Below are 17,015 nucleotides of genomic sequence, written 5' to 3' on the forward strand. Positions count from 1 at the left end.
CAATGGAGTTTAAAATTACTTTCCAAAGGATGAAAAAAATACAAACAAATTGAATACATTCAAAGTATTAAACAGGTTGTGAGGTTAGTATATAATGAAGAAAAACAATCTGTGCAAAACCTAAGGGTTTGACTTCTAGACCATGTTTTGATGTGCAAGCAAAGCTATGGCATTTTTATCCCACCAGGCCAAAAATATGGCTTGTTTTTAATTAGTTCATTTGTTGGTTTTTCTGCTCTAATGATTGATGACTTTGAATCCTTTAACATAAGCACTGCTCTCCAAAACTGTAAGAGAGGCTCCTCTTCAATCTGCTACATATATATACTTTTGATACTTCAGCTGCCCACCTTCAAAGAACTTAATCATTAGACAAGCGCCTACTGCTCTAAACAAAATCAAGAGAAGCAGAGAGTACTAGATCTTTTTCTTTCATCATCTGCAATTTTCTCTTGCACTGAGTTACAAAAAAGTGAGGAAGAAAATACGTACAAAATATTTTTGGCTCACTTAAAAAATGTCCAACCAACACATACATACACAAAAAACACCCAACCTAAAACCAAAACCAAACCAACAAAACAAAAACCAAACCAAACAAACAAAAAAGAAAAACCAACAAAAAAACCCCACAACAAGCCAAGACAACAAACAAAAAAACCATAAAAATCTGCCAATTAACAGGACAACACTCTCATTGATTCTAAGTATACACATTTAAGAGAAGTCCTATAGCTGGCATTATCTGTTTGGAGACATAGTGATGTTGGCAACTGGACCACCTTTTCTGCCCTAGAGATCCTCCATGCTGCAATTCTCATGCAATACAAAAAGGAGAGAGAAAAGATTGACTGAAAAAGAAAAAGCCTTGGAAATTAACATTTTTGTTCCTGTACAAGAGAGAGTGTACTCTTAAAAAAATATTGTAGTTGCTGACATTTGAGAAAATGTTGCAGTGCAGACACTGAATTAGGAGGTAGCAGTGAAAAGATATGAATAAAGACTTTTAGAAAAGGTAGCTTTGCTAAGTCTGATTCACACTGTCGGTGTGAAAACAAGAAAGTGTCAATTAATAATTACTCTTTCTCTCATATTTATATGAAAGATGTCTTTTATTCTGTTTTCGAATTGTCAGAAAAGCACATGGTTGGTTTGGGTTTTGTAAATTGGAATAGACAAAGTACCTTGACATGACTAGCTGTTGCAAAACCAGTGCTTTGGTTCTGCTGCCAAATTCTCATTGTCTCATGCAATTCACTGTACTTCTCTTACATCCTTATTTTTCTAAGACTGAGATAATAACCTTTATCTCACCATAACATAACACTGCCATGGAGGCATTGCTCCTGCACACACCTTGTCCTGTTGTGGCCTGCTGCAGCACTAGAGTAGGCCTGCTCCTCTCTAAGAGCTTTTCACTGTGTCATGAGTAAACATTTCAGTGTGTCAAGCCTGCTGCATGACTAACACTAGAAACTCAAATCAATATCCAGTATAAAGTACAAACCAAAAGCAGCTGGGCCATCCGGTACAGCTTCCGGCCAAACTCCAGCTTGACTCAACAGAGATCTCCTTGTTCTGTGGCAGGAGGTGCACAGAGCATTCTGTATCGGGTCTCAAGTGCCAGAGACTTCAGGGATTATTTAGGGGCTGAGTGGCCAGCAACCTACCCTTTGCAGGAGCTATCAGCCTCTGTCCTTTCCTAAACTGGAATGCCTGCAATCACTTCCCATCATCACATCTATGATTATCATGATTGATAAGATGCATTTATTCAAAGCGAGTTAAAATGGCTACATGAACTCGCCACTGTTATACATATAATCATTCTTAGTTCAATTATGTTTGACAATATCAAAGTTGATCTGTTCATAAGGCACTATTAACAAGGTGAAAGCAAGATGTACAATAGCAACAGTAATTAATATTTAATTAATCTGTAATAATGCCTAAAATTTGTATATAGAACTATACTTTTCATCATGCTCCTGACATTAGCAGAACAGCGTTTACAAAAGACCCCTGAAAGTTTTTTACAGGCTTTGTGCTTTACAGGAAATGAAACTTTTCTTTAATCCAAAATTATGCTGGAGGGATGACAATAATGTGTTACATTCCTGCTATTTCAACATTTTTTAAAAGTCCAGTAAGAATTGCCAAACTGTAAAGCATGACCAGAAGTTACAAACTTGTATCTGTATTCTGAGGTCATAACTGGTAAACAATTTGTCTTACCTTTTATGAGAGACAATTCTAAGCTGAAGTTTACTGAAAACAAGTGATAAATGACAAAGAAAAAAGAAAGCTTTCCATTTTAAGCATTTACTTCAACAAGCAGCTGATGAGCACAAGACCAGAGCTAAGATGTGATGTGCAGGACACATGAATGAAGATTGTCTGTATCCTCATCTGAATGCAGAGAAGCAGCTCATCCAAACAGAAATCTAGGATTATATCCCATGCCTTCATTTCCTAACCTCTTCCACACAACAGTGATCTAGTGCATTTCAAAAGCATTAAAACCCCCAAGATTCTTGTCTCTAAAATGAGGATAATAATTTATCTATTATTGACTAGTTATTGTGTGCTTCTTTGACTACTGATGCCACTGCATTCCACTGCAATATGCGTATGTTATACGATGATGCTGGGGTGATAAAACTTTTGTCAGCAAGTTTGGAGCAGTCATATTGGTTGTGAGTTAAGCTTCTAAGCCTTGCTAGCTAATATCCATCAGACTCCATACATGTCAATCAATTAATGACCGATTATTCCCTGGCCCAGATTCCTAAGAATAATACAGTAAACAGGAGACTTCCCATTTGGGAAAATGAGGAAAATACACTCTAATGAATTTAGTTTACACCTGTACTTCAAGTCCCTGAGCCACTTCAAAAACTTTGCAGAATAAGATGTGTGAACGACATAAATCTCTCATTCTCAACAAACAAGCAAGGAAGTTTAGAAGATTCAGTCTATCCCCTAAGGATGCCAAATATTTGGAAAGAAAAACCAAACAATTCTTGTACAAGGAATATTTTCCCAAAGCTAAAAAAGGACATAGACCAGCAAAACAGTACTCACCAGAAAGTTCCTTTGTCCCTGCTTTCTATGTCTATGAACCCAGATTCCAAAAACATGTCCTTGTAAATTCGACCAACCAGGCAGTACATATCTGAAGCTACTTGGTCTTCCTGCTCTACAAGGGGAATCATAATTTCTAGAGCTTTCTGTCTGTCTCCAGGCAGATTTCGCCTGTTAAAAATAATAATTTTGATTTAGAAAACAACAAAGTTAACAAGAAATAATTTTACATGACCATTTTTTAATACAGACATACGACTTTCATCCATGTAAAATGAAAGATAGACACAATGAACTATGTTATATATACACACTTATCCCCTTCTTCCTTTTTTCCCCCCTTTTCTTTATATCATGGGAAACCTTTATAAAAACCCCCAAGCATAACTTCTCTCTCTCATGGACCATCAGCTATAACGAAACACGGAAAACAGCATCAAGAGCCCCCAGGGAAATTCTTAGAAGGAATCATGTGTTACTTCCTTATAAAATAGAAAAATATGAACCTTGATTTCATATCTAATATTGCTTTCATTGCAATTCATGCTCTAAAGGAAAAAAGATTCAATCTTGTGCTTGTGATTTTACTTTTTATATACATTTTGACTGTAAAGCAAAATATTCAAAAAGCACAAACCAGATTGAACTCCCAAGATAGGGAAGGTTTAGGAGTAAAGCCAAGAAGGCAATATTAAAAGAAGTACTTCAGACAAATAAACCACGTAATTGCAAGCATTAGACACTTCCTGGTGAGTCAGTTATGATACATCCACATTCAGTATCAAAAGTTTAGAATTTTAACGTGTTTGTGTACTGAACAATCAAATGACTCCCTTTTCAACACTTCCACATCTTGTATCAACTATCACTAATCCAGATTAGTGAATTTAATGAGAACAAAGCCAGTACAGCAAATAATGTTTTGCAACTTGGATTATTTACACTTAGCTGGTCTTCAGAGACAGAGGTCCCTACTTTTATTTCTGTTTACTTTTCCATCAATGCCCTTACACTTTCTTGATTTAGGTCAGACTAATCCTGACTAATTGAGCCGCTCCATCCTTCCGTACTAGTGACCTGGATAAGAAGCAAGAGACACATTTTTTTCGTAGCAAAGATTCAGAAGTACAGAGTATTCCATAGTACTCCTGCCTCAGGTCACAAAATATCCTCTATAGTCCCAGTAAGGAGAAAGCTACAATTAGCCGAACTAACTCCTTGGCACACCAAAGCATGAATGTTTTCATGGCTGTCATGGTTTCTAGTTTAATGGTCAGTTTGGAGAAGAGAGGAATAGGAAAAATCTCATCTGGACTCATTTGGAGGTACTGTGTAGATCTTTTGTCAGATACTCTCAGCAGCAACATCTTAGAATCACAGAATCAGTGAAGTACAAGGATATGCCTGAAAAGATCATGCTGCAGTTTTCCAGGTTTTTAGTGCCTCAGTGAAAGAGTCCTGCTTTAAAAGGTGTCTTTGTTTCAGAAAACTGTGAGGTCTAAACAACATGTTCCAACTCCAAGGAACACCTAGTGACCCTTGTGAAGGCTCTGTAGAAGTGGTAGATGCATGCTGGGTTATTTAATTTGCAAAACTTCACATATTTGTGTCAAAGTGGAAACAAAAAAAGACACAATATTTATACCTTCATTTACCTGGTATAAAGGCACAAGAAAGGATCTGGACATCTTATTCACACAAAAAATGTCAGATAGCTGTTTTTTATTTTTAACTTTTCTTTTATTTTTCTTTCAAAACTGGTTTATTTTTTTAAAGTAATTCCTTGTGACATGTTTTGACATCACTTTCACATGATATGCAGTTTTAAGCCTCCTCAGTGAACCTGAATTACAAAATTCAAATCTGTGAGAAGCAGAACCATTTATAGATATTTTCTATACTTGACAATTTCAATACCTGCTGACACTTGGTCTACTCCTCTGAAAGACAACAGCAAAAAGTTCACTGTGATAATGGCAATGGAGCAGAGAACATCCGTAGTTTCTTCAGAAAAAAATACCCTTTTTGTCACTTACCTAAATGTCAGTATCCTAGAAAGAAAATCTAGGTTTGGCATTTATTTAATCCATAGAAGCACTATATGTTGCTCTATGTATCACATTTTGCCCGTGTTATCAGAGAACATGAAAATTAGTTTATCATCATAATACAATAAAATCATCCTATGGACATTTGATGAAAGGTCTGCTTCTGTCTCCTGACATTACCAGAACTCTGAATTGAATGAGATGATGTCTTTGCCAGTACAAATGATGCAGCGCTGCCACTCACACAACAATGTTAAAAGTGTATTTTACAGAAGGAAAGTATTGTTAGGCATTTATTTGCTCTAATTTAGGTACTGAAACAAAAAATAATGCAAACCTATAGAAAGACAAATCAAACATACTAAAGGAAAAGGAATGAAACCTGATGAGATAAAAAGAAGCTTAGAATCCCCAGAGCTGCTTCAGTCAAAATCCTAGGACTACATGTAAAGCAGGGAACTTCACACAGGATTACCCACCCTTACAAAGTTCGAAGTTTTGATTTACTGCTCCATAGCAGAAGGGTAGATTCTTACCTGTTTAGTGCAAATGCATAATGCAACCTCACATGGTGGTGGGAAGCCAAGTCAAAAGTGGGCAGTTTTTCTAAAGTTTTCACCAATTTCACAATGGAATCGTAATCCTTCCAAAAGAAAGGAATAATAAAGTTTTAAGTGGCTGTGCTGAGGTATGCCTATATAAACTCCTCTTCAACCTAAGCAGCTACTATTTCATACTACGAAGTATTTCCAGTCCATTGTAAGTTTTATGGATTTCAGTTTCTTCAGTCTCAAACTGTAAATAGTTTAGTACTAATCAGAGATGGGAATATGCACAGTATTCAGCAGGGAAGCACAGTTTGGACTCCTGTGCTGCTTCAACATAGTCCTGTGGAAATTTTCATATATCTGTTTCATTACTAAAGTTAGCTCCAGGAGCTGAACCTGTGTCAGTGCTCACATTGTGTAGACGTTACAAAGATAATTGCATTTGAATTAAGACATCTCAAGTCTCTGAAGTAGGCATAAGCCACAAAACCAAGACTCTTAATACCACCCTTTTTAAAGTAGCTTACTCACTGACATATTTAAAAAACAAATAAAAATAAAAACTCAAACACAAACCACTTCATAATGTTTAAGGAGCGACAATTGAAAGTATGGATAACAAAGCAAAAAACATAATTCAGAAACCTGAAATGCATATGAACTATTTATGTTTCCATAAGAAACATCACCAGCTTTGCAGGCAAAGAATACATTTGCCTATCAGTTGCAGAATGCCACCATAGCCTTTTAGTACATGCTGTTCATCACACAGTTCTGAGATGGAGTTATTACATGTCATGTACTCTTTAGATACAGTTATAAAACCCTTTTCTGCCAGGAAAAGGCAAACAGTGAAACTACAAAACAAAATAAAAACATCAATGAAGACACCATAAAAGATTTTTATTAGCGCGCATAATCCACACAGTTTATTAAAAAAATCTGCACAAAATACACTAAAAATTTCTGTGAGAATATAACTTAATTTACTACTCTTAGTAGTGCGCCAAACTCCTACCTGGATGTCTCTGTAGGACAGCAGCAAGTTTATTACAATGTCAGCTGACAGGACTTCAACGTTATCTACTCGCTGTCGAATCCTTGCCAGCTCTGCTGCAAGCTCTTTGCCCGTGTAAAGCGTCCGGGCCTTCCGGATGTCATTCAGAATGGATTCCCGGAAATACTGGCTGGAGAGGAACAACTTCACATCAGCAATTTGGGACAGGTCCCTTGCACTCGTTTTTCTGGCCCCACAGCTCTCCCACAGTGTATGTGCAGAACATGGATTGATAGAGCAGTGTCAATGCAGGGGTTTGGTCAAGCTGAACTATTAGATATCAGTTTTTCTGAACAGCAGGCAGAAGAGGCTGACATTTGCCGGAATATTTGTGTTTTACACAACTCACCTGGAACTGGCCTGTGCCACCTTCAAGAGCTGGATAAATCGATCCACCAAGGGTAAGCATATAGGCCCAAGCAGAGACTCAAAACCAGGAGGCATCAGCTCAGTGAGTCCCTTCACGAAGCTGCTATCACAGCAGTACACCTTGTTATGTGGAGTTATCATATAAGGAACAAATATGTAGTTCCCAGTGCACATCTGCAGGGAAACAAGGGGCAATATTTAGGTCAGTGATGGCTTGGCAAGCCAAAGTATGAAACAACTGCATATACTACCTTCAGAATTACACCTGCTAAAGTGAAAGGGAGACCTGCTGCTTACTTCAGCAAGACTAAGTTTTGACTCATAAATTCAGTTTTCACATCAAATAGGATATATGCCCAAAATGTATTCTTTCAGAGTTCTGATATGCTTTCTGTAAAATCAGTCTTTTCAGAAGTATCAAGTTCACCTTAAAATTGCCTCAGTAGAGAAACAATTCTCAGGCCACACCCTGAAGAGCCAGATGGAATCAAAAGAAGCTGAGGTACTTGCTTTTCAAGGTGGCAGATGATCAGAAGACAGCAGAACAGTTTGGCTCACAGATACTGGAAACAGTAACACAATCTAGTTGCTTCACAACAGGAAAACCATAGAGAAAACTTATCCTCACATGAACTGCAAAATGACTCAAATAGTTTTGCATTCAAAAAGCAAAATAAATTCCCTACTATGTAGAAAATATTTTCAATGAGACTTAAAATCATACACAGCTCAGAATAATCACTTACAGAGCACTTCAGCATTGCTAAACTGCATTGATTTTTGCACATCAATGTGTGACAGATACTTCGGGGGAAAAAAAAAAAAAAGAAAAAGAAAAAATTAAGTATCCTCCAAGGAAGAGGGAGGCATCTTAGACTACTAAGATGTCTGCTGACTGTGGTATGTGTGTGACTACAGATTTATGTGCAGAGAAAGTTGCTAAATATTTATGGTTTAAAGAGTCTTAACTATGAGACAGAATACAAAGAAAATCAGGAGATGCTCCTCCATTCATCTCTCAAAGCTCAGACCCCATTACTGAAGTGCCCAGCAGACCAACAACAAAACCCTTAAGAAACCAATTCTTGAGACTCATCATTTTTGGTACCCCTAAATTACTTGCCAGGTTAATTAGTTTCTGTTCATCTGATTCTGCTCTCACCGAAGCAAATACAGCAATGCTGACATCACTTCAGAAACTCCCCTGCCTAGCTGAGCTCCATGCATTGAGAGGGCATTGACTGAATAGTTTTTGAATGCACAACACCAGCTGTGTGCATTAAATATGCGTTTTAAAATGCATTATTAGATTTTTAAAACATGGAAGGATTGAGTCTGCAAAATGTATGTGTAATAGAATATCAGTAAACACGTTTGTGTACAAATCAGATTCTGACTATGAAAAGTACAGGAATTATTTTTTTAATTGAACCCATCATACCATATAACTGTAAGACCTCAATATAAAGGCAATCCCACTGCACTTCTGAGGGGTATCAACAGACTCTATAAAATCTAAAAATAATTGGTACAGGCACTTACACGAGGTCAATTGAGTTCAACTAACACAGAAGTTGTTCAGAGATTATTTTATACAGTGCCTTGCACAAGGATTAATTTAGTTTTCTTTCCCCAGCCATTATAAACTACTGCTGCTGAAGAGCTAGGGAATACTTATCTCTGCATGACTGCAGCAATTCCAAAGGAAACTCGAGAACTAGGGAGTATATGACAAATTTTTTAACAAGTAACTAAGGAGTGGGATGCCAGAACCCAAACTGCTTGTCTGTGCAATAGAGAAGTGAGTGGATACTTCTATTCAAGAATATTCTAGCATGTAAGGCAATCACATGCTTTCAACAGTGAATAGATGAACTTTTTACCCTGCTAAAATCTAATGAGCTCCACAGTCAAAGACAGAGTGAAAATTATGAATTTGCTGGAACTGGTTTCAGCAATTGGAAGAGATGGGTACATAGCCACCGGCATAAGAGCCACTATTACACATAGGCAGACTATTCTCCAGCTTTCCTTTTCTAGATAAAGCAAAAAAAAGATTAGGAATTCAGAGGCAAGAAAAATGGTGAAGTAGCTGCAGATATCCGGAGACAAGCATTTTACTTCCTAATGTTTATTCAGTGTGTCAAAAATAAATTCCAAAGTGTTTGCAGGAAGACCCTCTCAGGCCACTGGCACACTGTTTCCAATACTCCGGTCTTAAACAAAAATCAGCTCTGAAAAAGGATGCTCCCACATTTTGAAATTCATAGAACCCAACGTTTATCTTTGTAAAATGGTTGTGCCAGTCTTAATTTTTAATTCTACCAGGAGGAAAACTGCTATTCCTGCAGATGACAAGTGTCTGAATCCATTACTGAGCACTCATCCTGAGTGCACCTCCTGTGGGAAGTGCATATCTATTTCAGTGAAATAAGAGAGACAGCAAAAGTTAGTTTATATGCATTCTTTCTGTTAGCTGAAGGGGGAAAATCAAAGCTGGCAATAATATAGAGCCTGGCATTGAAGACTTGCAGACTTCAGAGTCTTTGGAAGCAGTGGACAGGGAAGAACTTAACATTAAAAGATTAGAAAAAACTGTGGGAAAAAAAGAGAAAAAAATAAATCCGTTTACAGTTGTTCAGAGGGCCCCCAGGGGACTCAGGGAATTGTCTCAAGGTAGAATCTCGCCCTGATATTCAGTAGCAAGTAGTGTGAAAACACAGTGGCCTTTCCCTCAGCCAGGGCATCACTTTGTTTCTCAACTTAACCTAGATTGTTATCTTTTGTGGGAGCTCTGTATCTATGAAACCTCTCAAATTCAGCTGAAATTCAAACAGACAGACAAACAGGCAGATACAAAGGTGGAGGATGAAAAACCAGTACAAGCTCTTAAGTTTCATTTCCATAGGAAATACACTTTAAAAAAAAAAAAAAGTAGAAACAGCACACATGCAATAAAGCCAAGAAACACAAGAAATACTGATCTCAATTTCACTTCCCTGGGTAAAGAGTATCGTAGGTAGATATTTAACTGCTAAACCTAACAAAGGAGACATGCAGTAACTCTAGCGTTAAAAGGAAAAAAAAAGAATCAAAAGTTATATATTATTTACTAAAGGTGGTGGTGGAAGAAAGATAACAATGATGGCATGACTGCTTTTGTGTAGCAAAGTCTATAGTCCCCTACTGTGGAGAAACATGTTGTGTCACCATCACAAATTCTAACTGCAAAGAGGCTGACTCCAGCTGCATTTGGGCTATGATTAGGGTGGGAGCCCAGGAGAACAAAGCTGTGGGGGAAGCAGTCTGCTGCTACTCTAAATGTCAGACAACTCTCAACCATTTTCCCCAAAGCAGAGTGTATGACTTGCTTCTTTCCTCATTCATCAGGTGATGTAACCTGTTTCAGCAACTTATACTTCTTTTTCATCTTTTTTTGTCAAAATATAAAGCAATGCTAACTTAAGCCAGAAAGGATCAGGTGGTCTTTCTGACACACACTTCCCATCTGCTCATACTTTGCTTCATATTTTCACTTGGTGCATATTACTAGACTTGGAAGCTTAAATATATTTAATTTATTCTATTAAAATTTGCCCTGTAATACTCCATCTCAACTCTGATCCCACAAAATCTAGTATTTTTTCTGACCCCGACTTCCTTCTATACTCTAAGTCTGTTAAATACACAAGACAAAACTGTTCTACTTTGCTCTATTCTTGTGACTCACCATATCATGTATAATGAAAGTAACAGATAGAAGCTTTTCAATAAAACCAGGATATTTTTGAAGGAGTAGATTTTAAATACAATTGTAATACTCTGTTATGTCAACACCCTTTAAAAAAGATGGGTTGAATATAGGGACTTCAAAAGTGGGTGGGAATAGACCCCTCCAATCAAGAACAGCTGCTGCTAGTTTCATTTTGCAACCCTGTTCCTTTATAAAACCTTCATTATTTAAGTTTCAAAAGCTCGAATTACACTAGTGAAAATTACAAAGGGATTGCAGGGCACCAGAGTTGAAAGGCATTACTGAAAACACCTGGGGCTGGGACAGCTTCGAGTCTGCATACAGGGTTAGACGATAGTTGCTGTGGTTCAGACTGACGCACGGGAACTCGGGACATTAGACAGGTAATCCTGGCCTAAGCTGTCACATCAGCTGAGCTACTTTTATCTGGGAGATATGAACATACATATCTTTGAAAGCCTTGGGCTACCACACTCAGCACCTGGCAACATCAGGTCATTTTCTGACAGACTATCCCTGTCAGCCCATTTCATCATATCAGTCAGACTCATTAGGCAGAAGTGGTGGCTGGCGCCAGCTACACACACTAAGTGCTTACAAATAAGTGACAGAATCTGTAATTAATTTTTGCAAATGTTTTAATAGCTGTGTATTTTTCTAATGTCCCTTCCTAATTTACTGAGGACAAATTTAACAATTCCGAAGTGTGAGTAATTTCAGTTAGAGATGTAAGATCATTCTTAATAGCTCTATAATTACAGAATTTAAGAAGAGGCTGCTTCTAGCTAGACCAAGTGGTCACTGGAGTATTAAGCACCTCTTTCTTGTTCAATATCCTTTCACAGCTTCTGAAAGAAGTTAATATTCAAGAGATAATAAAAATAAATAGCATATACTTACATTTTAATTATCACAGTAAGAATATAAACCAAACCTTCTTCCAATATTCCCCTCTTCTACAAAGCTACTACTTGTGAAAAGGACAGCTTTTAGGACTTGAATGGGGAGACCACATCTTCTTAGAAAGAACATAATGAAATAAGATAAACATTAATATCTCCCTCAAAAATAAATCTGATGTAATACGAAATATTTTTTTTCTGAAAGTTTCACAGATTCAAAAGAGATGGTGCTAGACAGAGAAACATTTGAGTTCTGGCCAGTTAATTCTCATGTCTTGACTTTTTCTTCAAAAAGCAGGAGAAAACTGAAAAATTGGAGAGAGTCAATGATGCACAGTCCTTTCAATTCCCTAGGGCTCTTTACTATCACTGCTCTGTTGGTATCATTTAGCAGTCAAATATCCACAAACAGAAGAAAACTGCCTTCAAAGACAAGAAATGTCAAAGAAAGCGAAGATCCTCCAGCCAACCATGGATGGGAGAATCCAGCAGAATCTCACCCACTAGCCAAAGCTTCAGGTCAGTATCCAACGTAACTTTAATAAAAGAAAAAAAAATCTGCTGAAGTAATAAAAATAGCCAGTGTCTCTCACAGTAGGAACTGTTCTTCCTGCTGACACTCTTCTAATTAAGAGAGCTTTTATCTATTTCTCCCACTCATTCTTTTGAGAAATATCTGCTTTTATTTCAATTCTTCTGGTGAAATTTTTAAGGTAGTTCTCTGACTGCACATAGTATTAAGTGTAGCAGATGGCAAAATCATAAACCAAGTTATTAAATCTATTCCCTCCATCCCCCAAACACACCATAAATCAACATGTGCTGATGTTTTAATGAATACAGACTCAGTTTGGGTCTACTTAAAATCCCACTCACATGAATGATAGCCTTACTACTGATTTGAAAAGGAACTTAAGTAAGCCTCATGCCTCAAATGAACTGAAGCACAAAGACTGGATCTCCTCTATCAAATGCTTCCCCTTTTTTTGAGAATATATTCTTTCTTTATATACTCAACAATAGCATTCCATTGCAGCCATGCTACATCCTAAATGCTTGTTAAAAATCAGCTTCAGCCTATATGATCCTGTCATCATATTTACATAGGGAAAAAAGTTACCAGGTAACTGGTAAAGTTTTCCTAGTAAAGTATGTATCAAATATATTAGTCAAGAATTAAAAAAAATTAAAGAATAAGCAAAATATGTTGCATCATAAATAATAAATACCATAAATACCAGTTATCATTTTCAGCTAAATATTTATTGAAGGCTACATAGCATTTTTACATACTTGGATATCAAAAATCAAACTGGCCACAAATCTCTTGTTGGTTGGATGAAGAGTATTAAAAATATTTACCCCTATTTCCATGGTGAAAGAAACAGTTAAACATACCCTATGCTACAGTCTTTTGTCAGGAGCTATATGGAGATTCTGAGCTTGCAGATGCCTCCGGAATGCTTCATCCAGAGTCACAGAATGGGTCAGGTTGGAAGACACCACAGTGGTCATCTGATCCAACCTCCCCACTCAAGCAGGGTCATCCTAGAGCACATGGCACAGCATTGTGTCCAGACAGTTCTGGAATATCTCCAGTCAGGGAGACTCTACAATTTCTCTAGGCAATCTGTTCCGGTGCTTGGTCGCTTGCACCAAGTAAAGAAGATTTTCCTCCTATTCAGGTAGAATTTCCTGTGCATCAGTGTCTGCCCATTGCCTCTTTTTCTAGTCCTTGGCACCATTTAAAAGAGTGTGGCTCCATCTTCTTGACACCCTCCCTTCAGATACTTAAAGACATTGATGAAGTCCCTCTCAGCTGTCTCTTCTCAAGGCTGAACAGGCCCAACTCCCTCAGCCTTTCCTCCTACGAGATGCTCCAGTCCTTTCATTCATCTTTGTTGCCCTGTGCTGGACCTGCTCCAGGAGCTCCATGTTTTCTCTTGTGGATCTCAGAACTGGTCTCCCACTCACATTAAAGGAGTGCTACACCAAACTGTCTCTCAAGCTACGCCTTAAACAAGAGGCAATTAGGAAAGGCTGTGGAAAACCAGTAAAAATTGCAATCATAAAGCTATAGAATGGTTTTGGTTGGAAGGGACCTTAAAGGTCATCCAGTTCCAAACCACATCTGTGTTGTGGGACACCTTCCACTAGACCAGGTTGCTTAGAGCCCCATCCAACCTGGCTTTGAACACTTCCAGGGATCTAGCATCCATAGCTTCTCTGGGCAACATGTTCCAGTGCCTCACCACCCTCACAGTACATAATTTCTTCCTAATACCTAATCTAAACATACTCTCTTAGAACTTGAAGCCATTGCCCTTTGTGCTGTCACTACAATCTGAACCCTTCAAGTGTCAGAAAAGCAAAACACTACTAAGGGTGCCTGGCCATAGAACATTAACCCTGCTGTTTAAATAGCTCATACCTGCAAGTCAGCTGCCCCAAGAGAACAATTCCCATTGTCTCCAAGGGCTCTTCTGATCAGACCAGGAGCTGTACTGTAGTCTCACACCCCAGGCAGGCCCCGAGGCTGTCCACTACTCCAAACTGGTGCAAGCCAGCAGCCTGAACTGAAGGGTGTTCACTGTGTCAAGGTGTAACTTACTGCAATGGATTGCAAACCACATGTAGAATACAAGCATATTAAACACTCAGATTCAGCAAGACGTTAAATTTTTAAAAAATTAAATAGACCTGCAACTTTCCTCCAAAGGCAGTATAATTTAAACCATGGAGAAGTATGATGAAATTAAAACTGGTTAGCTAAAACTAGCAATGTACAGTCATGAACCATAACCTTTATAGCAACATCTTATGACTGAAATTCTTTACAAGTAATTTCTAGAATGCCTCTGCTGCTTGATTGACCTCAAAAATCAGATAACAGCAAAAACTAAACTTAAGCTTTCAACCAGAAAAGCAACTACCTCCTGTTAAGGTATCACTCCCTGTAAAAATATATGGTTTTGGTATTACTGGAACATTTGGAGAAGGTCCAACTAAATAGCTATAAAACCACATATAACAGGAAATAAGCCAATGTTATCTTGTACTGCTCTGCCCAGACAGGCTCCAGGCAGCTTATCCCTGCTATGCAACATAGTATTGACTATTATTAGGAAGCACAAAAATCCAGTCAGAAGAACAAAACAGTCAGCAATATTTTTTTTTAATCCCACTTATTTTTAGGTTTAGGAAAAGCAAACACAAGGCATTTCAGTTAGGCAGATATATACTGATAAACAAACACTTGTTTTGCAACCTTTTTAATCCCCTGGTGCCAAGGATACCACGATCCTGATAGGGCTGATGTTTGTATGCTATTAAAAAACATGTTCTAGAACAGCAAGACTGAACTCTTTGTTTATCCATATGTGAATTTCATTATCTTTTCATAGCAGTAACCTCACATGACTATTTTTGGTAAGGGTGGGCATCAGAGACATGGCTTCTCTAGAACAGAACCTCCACCATATCCATTTATCCAAGAATTTTATCATTTATGAAGAAACAAGATTTTATGAAGCAGGTGTTCTATTCAGTAGTTAGGCATGCACCAATATTGGAAAAGTCTACTTCCAGGTAATTTGGCTGACATCATACTGAAAAAAACGAGGAAAAAGGAGACAAAAGAGCTGCTAAAACCATTTCACTGACTTCCCTGTTCTAATCCCAGGGAAAATACTTCCTCCCCGAAAAGATGTTATGTGGGTGTGCTTGAAAACATCTGAGACTTTCAAGGAACACATTCTTTTTCTGGCATACAGTGAAACATTTCTAAAAGTGATAAATGACAGTGTCACAGTCACCTATCCAAATTTAAATGGAAAACAGAACAGTTCTTTCTGAAACAGATGAAGGCCAAGTTATCATACCTCTCCTTGAGCTTTGGGGACATTTAAAAACAGGACAAGATGACATCTCCCCTTTATTCTATTGTACCAGTCACCTCCTGCTGGTTTCCTGCTAAGAGAGCTCTTTGCCCTACCCTCCCAGGAATATTACATTAGTCACACATCATTTTCCCTAGGTCCTGGGCCACCAGAACAAAAACACAGAATGCAATACATTCATTTACAAGAAAGGCCTTACTGTTCTCTTTTCATTTGATGTAAAAGGCCTAACTGATCATTTCTTCCACTTTCATTAGAGAAAGGCGAGAGATTTCTAGTCTAGCACATCCTTCACAGCCTTCTGTGAGTGTCTGAAAAGCACTCTCTGGTTAAGAGATATACAGAAGCTCTATAGGGAAACCTCTTTGCTTTTTTTGGGTTTTTTACACACACAAAAAAAACCCCTGTAAGTTAAAATGCAGCATTAGACCAAAGCTTACACTGGTTTTGAAGCCATCTTTACAAACTCCATGCAGAGAAAAGACTGCATCTTTTTCAGGGAGTCATATTTCATACTGGCAAAAGTAATTACTTAATCCACCTTTAAATAAAGAAGTAAAATCAGGAATGCTGTGGTTTTCATGGCACTGAGGAAAAGAAAACCTAGCCAATTTCTGAAATTAAATAAGCCCCTCTAGAAAATTTCAGTCAAATGTATGGAATTGTACAGCATGTACATAGCACCTCAGGATATCAGCAGAGCACTGACTAGCCTCTATGAAATTATATCTTAGCAAATGTGGCTACCAGTAAGTCACGAAGCGAAGCCAAGAACAACTCAACATGCCAGTTATATATTCTGACATGACTGGCCCTGCTGCTCCAGAACAAACCACAGTGAAAATGCAGTGCTCTCCTAGCCACAAGTCTGCCTCCCTTGAACTTGGGAGGGAAAAAGGGAAGGGAGATTTGGAAGGTCACGTTAAAACCAAAGGGACGCCAAGGTGCAAAAAACTGCAGTTTAATAATGACTGGCACTTAGACCACCAGGATCTGCACTGCACTTGGAATAACAGGCTTCAGGACTCAACTGCTAGAAATAAATACTCTCTTTATAAATCTATTACATATATATACTCTCATACATCTATATATACATACACATATATATATGTACATATATATATACATAGATATACACACACACATATATACATATATATACGCATATATATATATTTACACACACACATATATATACATGCACATATGTATATATATATATACACACTTGGTTTTTTCAGAGCTGTAGCTAGGTTTCTAAAGTGAGCAACAGTTCCCAAATAACTCTACTTTCTAACAGATTATTTTTTAAAAACATTAATGAACACTGTATAGAAAAAGGCAACAACAA

General features: G+C 37.7%; 1 protein-coding gene across 1 annotated transcript in view; it reads right to left on the minus strand.

Moving 5' to 3' along the window:
* Positions 1-17,015, minus strand: part of MAP3K5 (mitogen-activated protein kinase kinase kinase 5) — a 102,433-nt gene that overhangs the window by 54,161 nt on the left and 31,257 nt on the right. The window contains exons 4-7 of the mRNA XM_033055407.2: positions 7,087-7,280; positions 6,699-6,867; positions 5,669-5,775; positions 3,085-3,255 (exon numbers count right to left, since the gene is read on the minus strand). Coding sequence (XP_032911298.1) covers positions 3,085-3,255; positions 5,669-5,775; positions 6,699-6,867; positions 7,087-7,280 — 641 coding nt within the window. The remainder of the gene's footprint in view (positions 1-3,084; positions 3,256-5,668; positions 5,776-6,698; positions 6,868-7,086; positions 7,281-17,015) is intronic.

The sequence above is a fragment of the Catharus ustulatus genome, chromosome 3 (genome assembly GCF_009819885.2).
Source record: "Catharus ustulatus isolate bCatUst1 chromosome 3, bCatUst1.pri.v2, whole genome shotgun sequence".
Taxonomy (NCBI): Eukaryota; Metazoa; Chordata; class Aves; order Passeriformes; family Turdidae; genus Catharus; species Catharus ustulatus.